At 43.3% G+C, this 19,720-nt stretch overlaps 1 protein-coding gene across 1 annotated transcript in view; it reads right to left on the bottom strand.

The window, feature by feature from the left end:
• Positions 1-19,720, bottom strand: part of LOC117544587 (probable phospholipid-transporting ATPase IH) — a 47,255-nt gene that overhangs the window by 16,268 nt on the left and 11,267 nt on the right. Inside the window, 15 exon segments of the mRNA XM_034213773.1 lie at positions 1,434-1,505; positions 1,778-1,944; positions 4,087-4,260; positions 4,350-4,547; positions 4,933-5,083; positions 5,174-5,255; positions 5,350-5,414; positions 5,550-5,600; positions 5,905-6,008; positions 7,126-7,254; positions 10,101-10,208; positions 11,088-11,168; positions 12,549-12,619; positions 12,622-12,637; positions 12,881-13,003. Coding sequence (XP_034069664.1) covers positions 1,434-1,505; positions 1,778-1,944; positions 4,087-4,260; positions 4,350-4,547; positions 4,933-5,083; positions 5,174-5,255; positions 5,350-5,414; positions 5,550-5,600; positions 5,905-6,008; positions 7,126-7,254; positions 10,101-10,208; positions 11,088-11,168; positions 12,549-12,619; positions 12,622-12,637; positions 12,881-13,003 — 1,592 coding nt within the window.

Here is a 19,720-nt window from a genome sequence, read left to right on the forward strand (position 1 = left end):
ATAGAATTGGATAAATCCACTTCAGGGCAGCTTTGATGTCCTCGCACACTATCCTTTTTTTGTGAATTGGACCAGGGCCTTTTTAACAGGTTGTACATTTTTGGTAAGTTCCTACTCTCTATGATTTGTTTGTTCCTCAGTTTACATGTCATTTAGGTAACTTTTTTGGACACAAAAATCGTATTTATTCAATCTTATTTAATTGTGGTTCTAAATGTAGGAGGATTTTCTGTGGTCTTTTTTTTATGATTCCTATTTTAACTGCAATTGTTTACTTTGCAATCTTGTTTCACTTGCCTGTACTTTTATCAGGGTTCATACACTTTTTCACCAATGATTTTCAATGACTTTTCCATGACTTCTCCATGACCTTTAGCTAATTTTCCATGACCAAATAAATGACTCTTTCTCAGCGGTACCACTGAAAATGGTTTATTTTAACATGGAACAGGAAAATAAGGTCTGCATATGAAACATGTTGTGCCTATCCAAAACAAATCAAATAGTAGGCTTACTAGCTCCTACACGCTAAAGCAACTAAAATCTCTCACCAGCAAAACACCTCAACAGTTAAATGCCATTTTACGTTTCATTACTATACCATACAGTATGTATTATCATTATAGTATTACTATTTCGGCGATTAGATAACATATACATTATATTTTATGCAACTTTAGTTACATTTCCATGACTTTTCCAAAACTTTGGGAAAAATATTGTTTTCCATAACTTTTCCAGGGCCTGGAATTAGCATTTTGAATTTCCATGACTTTTCCAGGTTTTTAATGACCGTAAGAACCCTGTTTTATACTTTTAATTATAACTCTTTTACCTTTGCTGTACCTTTATCTCCCTTTAAAGCACATCGCATGACCCTGCTGTTTAAAACATGTCTAGCCCAGTTTGTATAAAAGGTCCAAAAAATGTACATTTCATTTTAATTGCTTAAAAACAGCACATGTGAGAATGTAACCTTTTGCCAAAGTCTTCGCATCTGCTGGGTGCCCCCCCCCCCCCCCCTCACCCACCCACCCCTCGGCCCTCTCCCCTCTCAGCTCCCCTGCTTCCTTAAAATAGCTCAGTATTGACAGGCCACTGCAGAGAGTGATGGAGAGAGAGCTGCTTACATGAGCACTCCCTATGGATCAAAACACACTTTCCACAAAAACCACTCTCTAATGGGATCTCGCTGCCTTTCATTCTTCAACATCAGTCGGAGCATTTTGATCTGATTGAGCAGTTCCTAAAAACAACCGTCTGCTCACTCTTTTATGGTTGTAGTTTCTTTTCTGTGAGCTCTGTTGAACATGTAACACAATCTGAGAGCCCTTTCTCTCCAGGCGGCTGATGTATGACCACAACTCCATCAAATGAATTACTCCCACTTCATCTCCAGCGGTGTCACCACAGCAGACCTTTAAAGGACCAACCTTTCAATCTCATCGTCTTTGTTCAGGATCTCCATGTAGTTGTCTTTCAGTCTCAGATAGGTGTAACCCAGCCTGGCAACGAGAGTGAGGGGAAAGGGAGAAATTATTCATTTAGATCTGAGTATCAATATACACTTTACTCACATTCAAAGGTGTTGTGACGCATTGAGTGTAACCTGATCACAGCTCATACACTTACTACATCTGTGAAAGCAATAGGGCAGATCAACAAACTGTGATTTGACATGTTGCACCGCGTGTCTTACTGTACATGTGCCTCGGGTCACATCCTGACCAGAAATAGCTTTGAAAACGTGTGAAGCAGATGGTTTTAGTGTGTTTACCTTTTCATTCCCTCCACCAACGCCACCTCATCCGGAGAGGAGGAGATGTAGAAGGAGGTGGGCCGGCCCTGGTGGATGCCCCTCTTGATGCTCTCCACCGTCTCCTCCTCCTTCACCTGCACTGTGTGACACAGACACAGCGCCCGGAAAAACAGATCCTCGTGTTCCTGCAGACACAAAGCCGTACATTAAACAGTAATCCTCTGCAGCTTTTTTACTTTTAGGAATCCAAGGCTTCAGTCCAAGATGCATCATTAAAAAGAAATATAAAATTGCAAATCAGAAACACCAGAGGGGAAAGTTACATTGTTACAGCAGAAAAGAGCCAAAGACAGCTTAATGTTACCTACGTAGCATGCATAAAAAATAAATAATATATACAGTATATATATATATATTAAAGGTGGGGTAGGTAATTTTAGGAGCCTCCAAACGGCTCCTAAAGGAAAGAGTCGCAAGGCCAGGTTAGCAGCCCGAGCCCAAAGATCCATGGTTCCGGCCCAAGTTCTGGCCCCAGCAGCCATGGTTCCAGACTTAGTTCTGGCCCCAGCAGCCATGGTTCCAGACATAGTTCTGGCCCCAGCAGCCATGGTTCCAGACATAGTTCTGGCCCCAGCAGCCATAGTCCCATCTCTGGTCCCTTCTCTAGTATTTTCTCGAGTCCTAACTCAAGTCCCTTCTCTAGTCCCTTCTCTGGTCCCCTCTCTAGTCTCTTCTCGAATTCCCCCTCTAGTCCCTTCCCAAGTCCCTTCCCTAGTCCCTCCTCAGGTCACTTATCTAGTCCCTTCTCTAGTCCCACCTCTAGTCACTTCTCTAGTCCCTTCTCAAATCCCAACTCTAGTCCCATCTCAAGTTCCCTCTCGAGTCCCCTCTCCAGTTTCTTCTCAAGTCCCCTCTCCAGTTTCCTCTCGAGTCCCCTCTCAAGTGATCTCTCGAGTTCCCTCTCAAGTCCCCTCTCGAGTCCCCTCTCGAGTCCACTCTCGAGCCCCCTCTCGAGTCCCCTCTCCAGTCCCCTCTCGAGTTCCCTCTCGAGTTCCCTCTCCAGTCCCAACTCAAGTTCCTGTCCCAATTCAAGTCCCTACTGAAGTGCCGTTGGAGGTTCCGCTGGGGGTCCTGCCAACTCCATGTCTTGTCCCGTTGGGGGTCCCGTCGACTACTCTCCTGCCGGGGGTCCTGCCAACCCTATGTCCTGTCCCGTTGGGGGTCCCGCCGACTGCGCTTCTGCCGGGGGTCCTGCCAATCCCGTGTCCTGTCCCGTTGGGGGTCCCGCTGACTGCTCTCCTGCCGGGGGTCCTGCCAACTCCTGGTCCTCTTCCGTGGGGGATCCAGCCGAGGCCTGTCCCACCAGCTCCGGTTCCTGTCCGGCCGACACCGGGTCCTGCCCGGCCTCCGGCGCTGTCCCGTCAGCGCCTTCCTGCCCGGCCTCCGGAGCTGTCTGGTCTTCGTCCCTTGAGCCCAGCCCCCTGAGAGCCGCGGTCTTCGCTCTCGAGCCCGGCCCCCTGAGAGCCGCGGTCTTCGCCCTCGAGCCCGGCCCCCTGAGAGCCGCGGTCTTCGCCCTCGAGCCCGGCCCCCTGAGTGCCGCGGTCCTCGCCCTCGGGCCCGGCCCCCTGACTCTTCCTGCCACTGCCTTCGCCCTCATGCTCGGCCCACTGAGTTCGCCCGCTGTGGCCTTTGCCCCACCTTGGACTCTGCCTTGCCCCCGGGCCGTCCGCCCGAGTTCCCCTTTTTGAACTCTGCCTTGCCCCCGGGCCGTCCGCCCGAGACCCCATCCTTGAGCTCCGCTGTGCCCCTGGGCTGTCAGCCCAAGCCCGTCCTCCAGACCCCCTCCACCCACCCTGTTGGCCCTAGTTTTGTAATTTTAATTTTCGCAGGGCGCTCTTTTCTCTCTCTCTGGTCATCTGTGGTGGCTTCTGCTGCTCGTGCTGACTACACAATTCTCCTCCTATTAAATCTAAACAAATCACTGTTGCTACAGGCAGAAATGCAAGGCTCATCACTTTTCTGTGCACCAGAGGATTTCTTCTCCGTGTAAGACACAGCAAACGCTTACGGTTTACAAAGAGGTTATAAAATGGATGTGCACGCCGCATCCCTTCTGTGTTTATCAGCAAAACAGACATTTGTTTGTACTCCTGCCTGAAAATGTGACATGTTAGTTAATCTACAAGCGTCTTACTCACTTTAAACTCAAATATGTGAAGCTTTTTCTTTACTCTCCATCTCTATTTGAGTTAGCTCAGCCAAGAGTCTATTCAGGCTGGATTAAGAAGCCTGTTTACTTTGTCACACACACACACACACACACTTACTCTCCTGTATCCTCCAGGCGAGGAGTCAATCATGTCTATACTGGAAGCAGCGCTGAGGATTTGGCCGTTGCAGATGGCATGTGGGATGTAGACGTTCCCATCTACGCAGCACTCAATAAACTCCATGTTGTTCTCCGTGAGAGTGCCTGTCTTATCAGTGAACACATACTCCACCTGGGAGGGAAGGAAGAGGGTAGGATAAGAGTGTGTCTTTAAATAGTTTACATGCAGATACTGTTTGCTAACGTCTGCGTCTCATGTACCTGTCCCAGCTCCTCGTTCAGGTCCGAGGTGTTGACCTGAGCCCCCTCTCCCAGCTCCTCGTCGAACATTTCCTCATCCCAGGTGATGAAATAGGAGCCCAGGAATTTTTGCATCTCTACCGTCACGTACATAGACACTGGGATGATGTAGTTAAATAAGACCATGAAGGCCAGGAAGTCTGTGAAGGCTCGGATCACCTGGAGTAAGGAGGGAAAGGGGGAAATTACTTTGTTATAATTCATTGTAGAGACCATTTTTTTTTTCAGACTATTAAAAGGTGACAACACAACATGAAATGGTACACAATTAGCTTTAAGAGAGAGTGTGATAATGTTGAAGAATACATATGTTCTGCATGTCATGAGTTTTTGATTCTTTGGTGTATTGTACTGTCGACCTAGTAATTTGAAATGTTGAAGATATCCTGTTAACTTTGTTTTGTCTCTTTCATTTATTTATTTACTTGTATTTTGTGTGAGTAGGTATTGTCCTCTCATCATACTGTTGTGTAATTTACAATATATGTTTATCTCTTGCCTGTACAACAAATAAATAAAAAATATGTGATGTTGGTGTACGCACCACATGTCGCTGGCGCTCGTTCTCCGTCCTGTGGTTGTACCAGGGCTCGTCTCTGTCTGGAGACCACTGCCAGGCGTATTTCAGAACCGTGTTGATGACCGCTTTACTGATCAAGATGAACAGGTACACTATGAGGAAGGCATTCATCGACCTGCAGAGAGAGAGGGCACAGATCAGGAGGAGGGAACAGTAAATGTATAAACCATACTATTAAATTGAAGAGTGTGGACGTGGATCATACTTTTCTACAGCGGAGCGCTTCTGAGATTTAGACTGATAATTAAGCGCCATCTTAGTCTCCATGCCAGTGTAGACTGCAACAGCTGAGGGGAGATAACAAAGAGGTTATGAAGAAGAGATTGATATCAGCCTCATAGCTCAAACATTATTAAAGAGATATTAAACAGTACTTGTTACCATAAATATGTTGTGTGTTCTTCAGTGTGGCTCCTCTAAGGAGCAAATTCTCAGCCCCAAGTGGTCTGCAGGAAAGAAACAGAATGTTTTCATTGATAAAAAACAATAAATGCATTTGATGAATTGAGAAAGACAGTTGGCCTTGTCAATAAGCGTTACACCAACAAATACAAATAAATAACCTTTCTAGGCACACTCACCTAGCCACTGGCTCTTCTTTGTCCTTGTAAATATTAATGCGTCCCACAAATCTGCAAGAGGAACAAAAATCACAGTACAATGAAAATAAGACAAGAAACAGTTGTGCATTATACAAAAATAATATTAAATAAATACTACTACTTTAATACGACTAAAGATAAGAATAATCCTTATTTATATAGCACCTTTCAAACATAATAACAAAGTGCTTTCCATTCAAACAGAACACATTCAATACACACAGAAAATAAAGAAACACATAATAAAACCCAGACAGTAATGCAAACAAAAAGTAATACAAGATAAAGTAAATGACAAAAAGTGTGATGCATCAGTGATTGGTGTCACACTCACTTGTAGAGGTCAGGCTGTGGTTGTTCACATTCGATGGTGGCGTGTAGCGAGTCCACCTCCTGCTCCGTTCTAAAGGCCAGGGTATCTTGTACAGCATAATAGGTCTGAGATAGGAGGGTGGAGGAAGGGGGAAGAAGAAGACAACAGAGGGAAATGTCACCCACAGCCACTAATGAGAGCAGGGTTCATCTGGCGACCGCAATACGGCTTCTGGCAGATTTTCTAAACGACTGAGCGAGGCGGGGAGGTGAGCAGAGAACAGCATGGCGGGGGGAGGGGGGGGCGCTCATCAGGGGGTCGACCCGAGGGTGAGTGTGAGGAGAAAGGCTGTAGTACTCCACCATACGCTCTGGGATACGAATATATGTGTGAGTGTGTGTGTGTGCTAAGCCATGCGTGTGAGTGACAGCGATGAACATCAGAGTAGAAGCGCAAATATGAAATGCCACATGTGTCACTTATGTCATTGTGCATTTCTGTGTCTGTGTTCATGTGTTGATTATTTTTCAAATCAATAAATCTGCGCATGATCATCTTGAATGATTGTTCTCAAAAAGTTGTCGAAATGAGTGAAAAAAAATCAAGCAATGGCTTCAAATTGTCTGAGACAGTTGAAAAAACAAAGATAGTTATTTGTGTTTTTTCAATCAATCACCAAATTCTTAGATTTTGAGAAACGGGAAGTGTTTGATATTTATTATTTCACTTGCCTAATTTGGCTTACATATCACCTAAAGACCTACTGAATCCCAATGATCCTGTTTTGGGATCAAAGATACTCAGTTTCAAATCCAGTAAAATATTACAAAATCAAAAATCCTGAACTACTCTTTACACTTTGTGACGAGATTCTGACTAAAATCAGAGATATTCAGTTTATGCAATATACTGACTGCAGTGCTACATTAGTTGTTTAAATCATCAAACACATCAAATAAATGTAATCAATCAATAATGTAAACTGGAAAGGGAATTGGACATTTTTATTTGAGGTTCATTTTTGGGCCAGAGTTAAAAGGGGGGGGGGAAGACTGGATAACGTGTGGATTGGTTACTGGGTTGGATTCGAACCATGGCTAATCCCAGTACATGGGCCACCAAATGGCTTTTAAATGAGCAAAGACATGTTTTAAAGACCTACTAAATCCCAATGCTTTCCTGTTTTGAGATAAAGTTTTGAATCAAGTAGCATCATATTAAATCCCCCCCTGATGGGAGCACCTTGTGACTGGACTCCCCGTCCAGACTGGCAGTGGTGACGTAGCAGGTCCCGTCATGGCGGATGGAGGAGAGCAGGATGAGGTCGCAGGGGAAAGTCTCGTCCTCCCTCACCACCACGATGTCCCCCACCTGACAGCAGGACACACACAGGAGGACACACATTAATGGCTTTCACATAAATAATAAATGAGTATTATGACGAGAGCCTCAGATAAACACAGTGAAAGACAGACAGACAGACCTGAGGGGAAACGTCTGCTCATCCTTTACCATTCCTTTTTTTTTTTCCCCCAAAGGATTGAGAAGTTGCATAACGGATTATGCGAGTGGAGCAGCTTAAGCTCTAATAAATCCCATCTCCACGCTGACCATACACATGACACACGCTCTCTCTGATTTTGCATGATTAATATATTCATCATTATTCCTGCTCCCGATTCACACTCTAATCCTCTCTGTTTGATCTACAGGAGAGAGGAACCTTGGTACGGAGAACGCTGCAAGACACACAAAGGGAGACAGAGCGAGTTTCTGTTTTCTGATGACAAATGTCTTTCCCCACTAATGGCATGAAGTGAACACTGCTCTTAAGCACAGTACACTTACTCAAGTACCTAATTTCTGTACAAATGTGAGGTACTTTTTCTTGTATATTTCTATGTTATTCTCCACTCTGCTTCAATTTGGAAGCAAATATTGTACTTTTGGCTCCTGGACATTAATTTGTCAACAAAAGCTACTTTGCAGGTAAGTTTTATTCATACAAAAATATAAACCAATAATGAATTATGATGTGCTTTTATGGGTTAAGATGCCTGGCGACTAACTAACTCATTGAAGTTATCTCCAGCTTTACTGCTGCAAAATAAAAATAATGTACACATAAAGGAATCCCTACTGGCCATTCTTTATAATGAGTATGTTTTGTTCTGCTACTCAAATTATAAAATAATGCTAATAACTTTGTACTTAAATATATAAATGAATAAATACATACATTAATAAACAAGTAAATAAATAAATGAATGCAGGACTTAAACTTAAACAGGACTAAAATGATGTTTGTATATCTATTTGTAAGATCATTTCAGACAAGGACTTTGCCATGAGTAATTCTTTTTTTGTTCTGGATTGTTAATGATGTGTTTGGCTTAATAATGGTTGATAGTATGATCATTTGTGTTTCACTTCCGTACTTGATTGTTAATAACATGAGATGATTTGCTTTGTTTATGTGTGTTGTATGTATGTGGCTATAGTGTGCAGCTGTGTGTTTGACCGTATGTGTGTGGACCCCAGAAATAATAGCCCATGCTTATGCTAGTGCTAAAAGGGATCCCAACAAAGACAGAGAGACATAGAGACCTACACTACTGTATTACTAATTTGTCCACCTCTGCTGCTACGGCAACACATACGATCAGACTCTGTAGCCTTTAAAGCAGGGTGCTTTATTCTACTCTGACCCTCAACATCCCACACACTCTGTGCACGCTCGACAGGAGAAGCAGACGCAGCAGAATTACATGTACCTGCACTCATTAAATACCCTCCACACAATGCTGAAGGCAGACTGAGATACAGCGTACAATCTAAACATCTACATAGGAGCTGCTGAGCTCGACACTCCCGCCATGTTCTCTGACACCTCCGCTTTATTCACGCTGCGCTGACATGAGATACATATCTGCAGAGTAATATGCAGCTCAGTGAAGCTGCTTCCTGTTTTTCCTCAAGAAATATTAATCTGCTTCCATAAATACTGTAGGAGTACTGAATTAAGAAAATAGTATGAATGGGCGTCTTACTCTGTTATAGCACACTATTCATGCTGCTGTATTGTGCTGAGAACTCAGATCTTTTCCTTAAAGTAGCAACACCAAATTGAGAGAATAACAACATTGAAAATCTTTCTTAAGTAAAAGTACACAAGTATTACAAGTATTGGCATCAAATAAACTACAAAGTACCAAAAGCAACAGTGTTCGGTAAGCATATAGGCCCAATTTAGAATCATACGAGTTACTGGATTATGATTATAAATCCATTAATGTGTTTAATGCAGCTGGTAAAAGTGGTGCTCATTTTAATCATGTGTTTATTACTGTTGGATATTTTGTATACCTATGTTAGCAGCTGTTTGCGCAAAGCATCGTGTAACAGTCATAGCAATTGAATTATGTGTAAAGATAGAAACACAAGTTGTATCCAATGTCATCAATGAACGTGGCTAGAGTGTTGTCTTACGAGGCACTACGAAAACACTACTCTAAGTGTATTTTAGGAATTGGATCATAAGTTGGAGCGTTGAGATCGATTTCCATGTCAGCAGCAGGAGAAGTAAAAAGATGTGGAGGCGGGGGGGGTCGTTTGTGTGAATAAAGGAGACTTAACAGTGTCTCCTGAAACAGTAATACTGAACTCAGGATCAAATATCTGTATTACATCAAATCTGTCATGCGTGGGTATGCAATTAAACATAGGAAACCATTTAAACGTACTATTTTAAAGCAAAATACGGCAAGGTATAGTCGATGCTATTGCAGAAAATGCGGATCCTAAATAGAATCGAACATGGGTTTTGATATTATATAAGTCTGATGGATTATAAGCCACTTTCTAGAATGAGACTGATACCAAAGAGTTGCATCAGACTGACATAAGAGAGCGTCACAGGATGATGACAGGAATATCCTCTCTCATGAAATACATCAGTCCTGGGAACCTGCCAAAGGGGCTTCCCGTACGGTGCACAAGGGGACACTATAATTGTTCCTCTACTACAGTTTCATGGCAATTAATTGGTGGGAAAGACAAGCGAGAGGCCAGAGAGGAAGGGAACAAAGTTAGAGAGGGCTGCGGCTAGAAAGAGAAAGGGGGGAGTTGAGAGTTTTTAAAAAGTGGGCTATGAAGCAGCACTGTAGCGTTGCTTTTTAGCCTCAGGTGCTACACTGCTCTAATGAGGCCATTCTTACCCGTAGCTTGTGACTTTGAGTCCTCACCACCTTCCCCTGCTGCACCACGTCCACCGGACACTCGTTTATAGAGCAGTCAGCCTTGTGTCGGAGCCAGTCCTCGTAGCCCTGAGAGAGAGAGAGAGAGAGAGGGAGAAAGAGGGAGAAAGAGGGAGATCAGAATCAGAATCAAGTTTATTGCCAGGTACGCTTACACATACAAATCATTTTCTTTGGTTTATGACGGTACAAACATGAACCACATAAGAAAATAGGTTGTAACAGAAGGTCAAAAATATAACGATTATACAAATCAAGTATTGAAACAAAAAAAACTTAGTACAATGAATATATGACAATATATGACAAACTGCAATGTGTTGTATTTTAAAGTGGAGGGCTGTGTATAAATGTGTGCAGAGAAGTGCAAAATGTTCGGGGAGATGAACATGGCTCACAGTATTAAAAGATCACGGTCACATGATGTGCATTAATGTAATCGTAATGTAGATCGTAAGGAAAAAGGAAGGGAAAGCCAAAGTGTTTGTTGGCAATGGGGGAAGCAGAGAGTATAGATTATTGTGCGTAGTATGAGATCAAGAGACAGAGCGGAAGAGGTGAGAGTCATGCGCTGTAATTAATTAGCATTGTGCTCCCTGAGCTTGACCCGTTTTCTGGATTTCTCGCCAAATGTCAAGTTTTCTTAGATTTATGTCCAAGTAAAGCTCAGGCTTCCTTAGCCAGAACAGCTCTATCTATCACTGATACTTCCCCATCAGAAGCGGAGCTCGGTAGAGAGGATGCTTCTCCTGGGGGCTCAAGTGATTAACAGAGGAGACCATTCATTATCATATTTCTCACATCACCAGACACATTCAATGGCATGTCCTTTCACTGAGAGAGGAATGTGTATATACAGATAATAGAGCAGCCGGTTCGTAGAGTGTGTGTGTGTGCAAGTTGGTGTGTGTGTGAGCGGGGTTCTGTGCGTGTTGGTGTGTGTCCTACCTGTTTTATTGCGGTGACGGTGATAACGAAGAAGAGGGGCAGGCCGCTGGTGACTGGGCTGGTGGGGGTGTCGATGATGAGCTGCAAAGAGAGAGGAAGAGTGTGAGGAAGGTGCAGGGGATGAAGATGAAGCGGGGACAACATAGAGGATGCCAAGTAATGCAACATTGAGTAAGAAAGTACAGCAGGACTTATAAACGCTTCTGTAATAAGGAATCAAGCACCAATCTGGCAGCGTTTATGTCTCCAAGTAATCAAATCTGGCTTGATATGCTCCATCTGTTCTAACAGGAAATATCCATTCTGGGATAGTTAACTTGTCATTTGTTCCCACTACTTTTAGAGACATTTCTAGAAAGTAATAAAAGCAAAGTAGCAGCTTTCAGTCGACTAAAACAAAGAGGAGAAACATCGCTGCTATGTGCCATGCCCAGTTTGACCCATTTGGAAAGTGCAGTATTTCACATGTTACTGATAAAACACACAGCAATAAAGACTTAAGCTCTGGCTGTGTTGCAGTGTGGTTTATCAAGGTGATGCTGGTAAATAAATTGTTCTATCCTTCTCCTCTGTGATGAGTTTGTCCTTGTATTCAGCATTTGGTGCAATATAGTGGCTCAAGGAAATAAGCTGCTTCTCTTTGATTGTAATTTAGAAAGACACACACTGGGTAGTACAGCACTCATCTTCAGCATAATATGATGTTAGCAACTTCAAGTTATTCTTGTAATCATTTGTAACCTTAAACACTGGTGCAGGATTTAACTGGTCATCAAAAAGCAATGAAAACATGGTTTGAACTGATGTCATGTGATTAGTTAATGCATGTGATTGTAACCGTCTAAGAAACCGGTTAAATGTGGTTGTATGTGAGGAAAATGTCTTTCTTTGAGAAACTATGATAAAGTTTCACTAACGGACTTCACAAATGACGGTGCAGTATTATTGGATGAACTGCTATGCATTTTGGTACAGAGATTGATGTTCCAAGTCAATTCAAGCAAACTTCAGCAAATAATCTGCAGTGTAAAAATGTTTTTACCAGGTTTTTTGGTTTCCCAGACCCAATAATAAGTAAGTCACTGTGCACCAGCTAGAGTTTGCAGTTTTGTGCCAAATCAATTGAAACCTGCTTCTCAATTATGAGAAGAGTCTTTCAAAAACATCAGCAACCTAATGTACATTTGAACATTAACGTATCAACAATGGGGCTATGTTCAGCTGTCAAATGCCTCCAGCTGCCATTAATATATCCTGATGCTAAGCCATGCACTTTCATTTTTAAGTAGGCCATTAAAAAAGGTAGGTATTCAGAAAATGAATGCATAAAATAGAACTAGTAATACATTGTTGGATAGTTTGTCTTTAACTAATGGACAGCTGGGAGAGTATTTCCTTTGTGTTCTAAGGTTGAATAAAATGAGTTGGAAAAATGATCACTGGTTTTAATGAAAATCTCACCTGGACCAGAAATATAACCAAGAAGTAGAAGTTAGCGATTCTTCTGAACTGCTCGAATAAATTCTTGGGATGAAGTTCCAGAAGGTGTACTGTGGGACAGAGCGACAGAGTTATTCTCACGCACATAATATAAAAAAACAGAAAAAGGAAAAACAACAGCACGAGAGAAACGGTGACGCACAGCTTGACGAAAAACTAGCGAAGTGAAATGTGTCATCCTTAAAAACATGGCCACAAAAGAGATTAGATGGTTGTCTCAATATAAGAGGAAGGAGCGGCATGATGATGAACAATGCTTCGGCTGTGACTCGGGGGGGCTGAGGCTCGCTCACCTTGGAGGAGACGATGCGGTTGTCGGGGTAACGCTGAGGGATGTAGGCCTCAGCTCCCGGAGGAGGCTCTTTATGGCCGATGTACACCGTCCGACTGTCCACCCAGATCTCCTCCCCCACACACTGACGGAGAGAGAGATATATGTAGAGTTATAAATAGCAATACAGGTGGAGAGAGAAAAAAAACGGGGTTAAATCACACTGTGTAGCCTTGGTGATGAGTTTTACAACTCCTATTATTATTATTATTATTATGGAATATAACAGCACTTATAGTTATTACACGTTGTCATCCACAATTTCAGACCTTACAATAAATCAAAACCATGCTTTTGTTCAATGGAGACTTGCTTTTAATTGAGCTGCCCATACTCACACTACAGTATGCCTTTTTAGTCATGTATTCTGTACCTGCTGCTGTGTTTATTATTTAATTTATTTCATTACCTTTGCTTATTATGCCTGTTTTTAAATGCCTTTTTAATAATGTATTTATGCTGTATTTGTTCTTAAATGTCTTAATCTGTGAAGCACTTTGAATCGCCACGTGCTGAAAAGTGCTATATAAATAAAATTGCCTTGCCTTGCCTTACAAGTACTGTGAAATATACATTTATAGTTTTTAATTATCTGATCTCTTGTTGATGTTGTTTTTTAAAAGATTACATATTATGATAATTTTCAGGTTTCATATCAGTATGTATTGTCTCTACTGCGACATGTCTCCATGCTTTAATGTTCAAAAGCTCTTTATTTTTCTCATACTGCCTGTGCTGCAGCACCTCTTTTCACCCTCTGTCTAAAACCAGAGCCCAGTCTGCTCTGATTGGTTAGCTGGCCAGCTCTGTTGTGATTGGTCAACCGCTTATTAGAGATGTCCCGCCTCTTAGCCTATCATGCACAATGTGTTGGAGTGCTAGCCAATAGAAACGCGAGTGTTACATAGTGATGTCACTGTTCTCAGCACTAACAACACTAATGCTGGAATAATTGATTAGTTAATGAATAAATCCGCAAGCAGATTTGTTAAATTAGGTCATTTATCAAGCAGAAAAGCCAAAATTCCCTAGTTTCAGTTCTCAGCCCCTTTAAATATTGTATTATGATTATATAAGTACAGTGTCTGCATGGCCAACTGTTTGGCTTGTGGTATTTCTATTTGCAGCTTTATCTTAAACCACTCATCCAAACAATTTCACACCCTACACTGAACTTCCTTGGGTCCTCAGCAATGCCCACCAAGAGAGTAGAGTAAAATGTACAGTTGTTGATACATATGAAGGAAAGACATACAGAAACTTAGATTTTAAACATTATCTTTTTCTTTAGGTTTTGGGCTATTGGTCAAACAAACCAACCACAATCAAAACTGAGATGGAAATACATCATATCTGTGGTTACAAATACTATAACAAATTATAGTGATTTAGTTTTATAAGAAGTTGAGCCCAAAACAACATCTCATCAAATTCCTTACATATGTAATTTGTATTTTATTTTGTATTAATTAAGAATTAAGTCTATTAGGAAGTAGCCTAACTGTCATGGATGAGAAGTGCAGTCAAGAAATAAAACGTTACACAAGAGTGCAACACGACTTTTAACAAACACCCTGGCCGACAGCAGCCGACAGAAGGAAGAGTGTGTGTTTGTTGATGTGTGTACGTTGGATCGGCTCCGAGTCACACAAGTGTGGATTTGTCATTTATCTCTTTACTCCTTCCAGCAGGACTCTTCGTTCTGAATTACTCTCACACACAGACACAAAACAACACTGTTAGTTTTACTATGATTCCTTGACAAACATTTATGAAAGCACATTGGCTGGTGCATGTCCATCTCTCATCTATACATCTAAGAAGCTCCCCGGGGGAATAACAGTGTGCATTCTGGGAGTTTACCCCAAGGTGTCCTTCATTTAACAATATTGTGGAAATAGAGCTCTCAAAAGAAAAAAGAAGAGTCAAGAGAGCACGGCGTTCAGCTGTTTGTTTCCATCTGGCTTCCTACATGGCTCTAATGCTTTTGCCAGAGCGGGCAGTGTGAGCCTTTGGCAGAGCAGCCGGCCTGACACAGCGCGAAGCTGAAGTGTTGACCATCAGCAAAAAGTTCTGGAACAAGCATTTCATGGGGAGCAGCGCTTCACTGCTTAAAATGTCCTCAACATTTTGGCGGAGGTGTCGTTAATCCCTGCCAAAGACCAAATATTTCATCGTTCACAAGTCTCCTCAGCAACCTTGTAAATTCAAACATGTTTTTTTAAAGCTGGAATAAACTTTGCTTTGAAATCAAAACAAACATTATGTACTTACTAATGCAACTTGTCCTGGTGAAATCAGCAATAAGAGAGTATTTGATGTTGAATCACAAGAGTGAAAAGCTCTGAGTCACTCATCTAAACTTATCCACAATGATCAACAGGCACTTGGCAGTAGGATATAAATAGAGTAACATGACTTGAGACCCCTCCAAAACATTAGGGGGAGAAACATGACCTGGAGAGATACAGTGAAATGGAAAGAGAGCAAGATAATAAGACAGAGCAGCTGATTGAAGAGGAGCGAGAAACAAGAGCAAGTGACTGAAATGAAGACGATGCGAAAGGAAAGTTTGTTGAGATAAAAAAGAAAGTGTTACAAAGTAAGATTTGGTTTTAGAATTCAAGTAAAAAAGGCCGTAATTTCAGAGATGTAAACTAGATGATTTAGCACTAGTTATTTTGGTAAAGGGTAACTAAATGTCATGCTCATAGGTCTCACAACTGTGTCAAAAATAACTTCCTCGGCTCTGTTCCCAATACATAAATTATCCTGCTTAACAATATGTTAGCCAGATATCCTATCCATACTTGTCTAGTTTAGAGGTTGTTGTGGACATTGTGATCTTTATACCAACAGACCTTTATGATTTGTCAATAATTTGTCTTTTTAATGGTTAATTCAATAATAAAAAGGGTTAAAAAAATACAGTTGAGTAAAGTGCAAATTCAAATTAAACATATGCCAAAAGTTAAGAGTTTTTCGCATTTATTTTCCTGATGAATAACTGTGATGATTAATTGATTAACTAAATTCAGAGTAATTTTCTGTCCTTGTTATTATCATGATAACAACACATCATATCTACTACTCTGTTACACAACGACTTCTATTTCAAACATGTCTTCATCCTCTAGTCCCTGATCCGTCCTGTCATATTTCTATCTGCACTGTTTTCCCTCTTTTGTTCCCTCCATCTCCGGCAGTGTGTGTCACACTCTGTGTGTGACAGTGGGAGAAAGACTCAGAGAGATTGCATTGTGGTTTGTACTGTAGTTATCTGATCATTAATCCTCACTGATCCGTATCAACCCCTGGTCCACTGTTCTCTCCTCACTCTGCCGCTCCATCAGACAAAGTGGCTGGCTGGTTGGTTGCGGGACATGGAAGCTTTGTCTTTATTAAAACTGAAAAAGCCTCCGAGCAGCGAGGCTGGTCTTACATCACCATCCATCATCAAGTATCCCACCACTGCAACTTCTCCTTTCATGTTTCTGGTGGTGCGCCGGATCTAAGTTTTGAACTGTTTGAACTCTGGAATTGGGCCATCATAAAGCTCAGTTGGTAGAACTTGAGGCCCATGAACTGGGGATGGTTCCCCAAGTGGATAACCCGGGTTCGGATCCGGCCTGGGATCATTTGTCACATGTAATCCTTTCTGTCTCCCCCCTTTAACAGTGTCACTTGAATAAAGGCATTGGTGGCCCGAAAATATCTTTTAAAAAAACACTCTGGATTCAACTAGGGCGGGGACATTTTTTACTATATCAAATATGTTTGACCAAATACCCCGATATCGATATTGGAACAATATTGTAGGCTTGACTATTGGTGCTTTCCTAACATGTGTACAGAATGAGATGTTTGATGAATAAACTTTGATCATATTATTATTTATTTTTCAATGATATTGAGAATAATGATGCACAAAGGATTGTTCCCTCCAATAAAATCCTATTGCAATTGCAATATTAGTCAAAAATAATTGCAATTAGTTATTTTCTTCCCAATCATGCAGCCCTAGTAAAGACAACAAATATTCATCACTTTACTATATTACCACCTTTAAAACCAGGAAAAGACTACACAGTATCTACTGACATATACAAAAATTAATATTATATCAATATATTACCGAGCCCCACAGAAAATAAACAGGTCTGCTAGTTTTAAGGTTTAGAGACACATACAACCTCTGTAGTTGTGACCTTTTCCCACTGTGTTTCTACCGTAGCACTTTACAGAAATGTTAGAAACTCAGGCACTTAGGAGGTAGGACCCAATTGCACGACCCGGGAGACAGATGTAAAGTATTGGTAGGATACTTTATTTTCCAAAATATAGCAAAAAATGGTCACTAACTAATCTCAGGATGAGATGACAAAAAATTAGAACAAAAAGAAAATCGCTCACGTGGTGAGGAACAAAAGTTTTCACGATTTACAAAAGAGCATAGACCTGACCAAGGCAAAAGACAAGGAGCATAGACCTGACCATGACCATAGACAAAAACGAACTGACACTGAACACTGGGAGACAGGGGAATTCAAACACAAGGTAACAAGACACAGGTGGGAACAATCAGGGGTGGGGCTGACACTGATGAGCACAGGAGACACAGAAGGGGTGACAGGTGAAAACAATCAGGAAATTAGACACACCAGGGAAACTAACGACAGGAAAACACAGGGGAAAAGACCAGACAATACACAGGGAGGAAAACATGACAAGGAGAAAAGCAAAACACCCACTACCAGACACACAAAACTAAAAATGTGACACAACACAAGAATCGTGACAGAACCCCCCCCTCAAGGGACGGATTCCAGACGTACAAAAAAAATCCAAAATCCAAAAAGGGTGGGTGGAGGGGGTCCGGGACGACAACCCAGAGGCAAAGCACAGTCCATGATGGGTGTCTCGGGCGGACGACCCAGGGACAAGGCAGAGTCCATGATGGATCTCTCGGGCGGACGGCCCAGGGGCAAGGCAGAGTCCATGATGGATCTCTCGGGCGGACGGCCCGGGGGCAAGGCAGAGTTCATAATGGAGTCCTCGGGCGGACGGCCCAGGGGCAAGGCAGAGCCCATGATGGAGTTCTCAAGCGGACGGCCCGGGGGCAAGGCAGAGTTCATGGTTGAGTCCTCGGGCGGACGGTCCGGGGGCAAGGCAGAGTTCATGGTGAAGTCCTTGGCTGGGGAACTCAGGAGACCGGGCACAAGGACGGGCAGGAGCTAGTGGAACCCCTGGCGGGTCAGGCGTAGACGAGACCCTGGACGGAACTTGGGCTGGTGTCAGTGGGACCCACGACGGAGCAAGGGCTGGTGTCGATGGGACCCGAAACAGGACAGGACACGGTGTTGGCAGGAAACTCGGCGGAGCAGGTCTCGGCGGGACCCCCAACGGAACAGGACATGGAGCTGGCAGGACCCCCGACGAAACAGGTGTCGGCTGGACCTCCAACGGCACAGGACATAGGGTTGGCAGGACCCCCGGCAGAAGAGTAGTCGGCGGGGCCTCCAACGGCACAGGACATAGGGTTGGCAGGACCCCCAGCAGAAGCGTAGTCGGCGGGGTCTCCAACGGCACAGAACATAGGATTGGCAGGACCCCCGGCAGAAGAGTAGTTGGCGGGGTCTCCAACGGCACAGAACATAGGATTGTCAGGACCCCCGGCAGAAGAGTATTCGGCGGGGCCTCCAACGGCGCAGGGCATAGGGTTGGCAGGACCCCCGGCAGAACAGTAGTCATCGGGGCCTCCAACGGCACAGGACATAGGGTTGGCAGGACCCCCGGCAGAACAGTAGTCGTCGGGGCCTCCAACGGCACAGGACATAGGGTAGGGACTTGAGAGGGAACTTGAGAGGTGACTTGAGAGGTGACTTGAGAGGGAACTCGAGAGGAGACTTGAGAGGGGACTCGAGAGGGAACTTGAGCGGGAACTCGAGAGGGAACTCGAGAGGAGACTCGAGAGGTGACTTGAAAAAGGAACTTGAGAAGGGACTCGAGAAGGAACTTGAGAAGGGACTCGAGAGGTGACTTGAAAGTGAACTCGAGAAGTGACTTGAGAGGGGACTCGAGAGGGAAATTGAGCGGGGACTCGAGGGGGAAACTGAGAGGTGGCTTGAGAGGGAACTCGAGAGGAGACTCGAGAGGGGACTTGAGAGGGAACTTGAGAGGTGACTTGAGAGGAGACTTGAGAGGAGACTTGAGAGGAGACTTGAGAGGAGACTTGAGAGGAGACTTGAGAGGGGACCTGAGAAGGAACTTGAGAAGGGACTCGAGAAGGAACTTGAGAAGGGACTCGAGAGGTGACTTGAAAGTGAACTCGAGAGGTGACTTGAGAGGGGACTCGAGAGGGAACTTGAGAGGGGACTGGAGAGGGAACTTGAAAAGGACCTTGACAGGGGACTCGAGAGGGAACTTGAAAAGGACCTTGACAGGGGACTCGAGAGGGAAACTGAGAGGTGGCTTGAGAGGGAACTCGAGAGGAGACTCGAGAGGGGACTTGAGAGGGGACTTGAGAGGGGACTTGAGAGGGGACACACCAGGGAAACTAACGACAGACAGGAAAACACAGGGGAAAATACGCTAAAAAAATGGCGTACGCCAGTTTCTACGCAATGTTTGCGATTTATAAAATACTAACTTGACGGGAAAACGTGCGGTCCTCCACCCAAACTCTAACCCATGTGTACGCACTAAGCACAACAACGGGAGAGACGAGAAACTGCGACACCGTTGGCAGAAGGAAGAATGGAGAGAAATATGTGGAAATAATACCATAAACAAAATGTTACCT

This window comes from Gymnodraco acuticeps, unplaced genomic scaffold (genome assembly GCF_902827175.1).
Source record: "Gymnodraco acuticeps unplaced genomic scaffold, fGymAcu1.1, whole genome shotgun sequence".
NCBI classification, from domain to species: Eukaryota; Metazoa; Chordata; class Actinopteri; order Perciformes; family Bathydraconidae; genus Gymnodraco; species Gymnodraco acuticeps.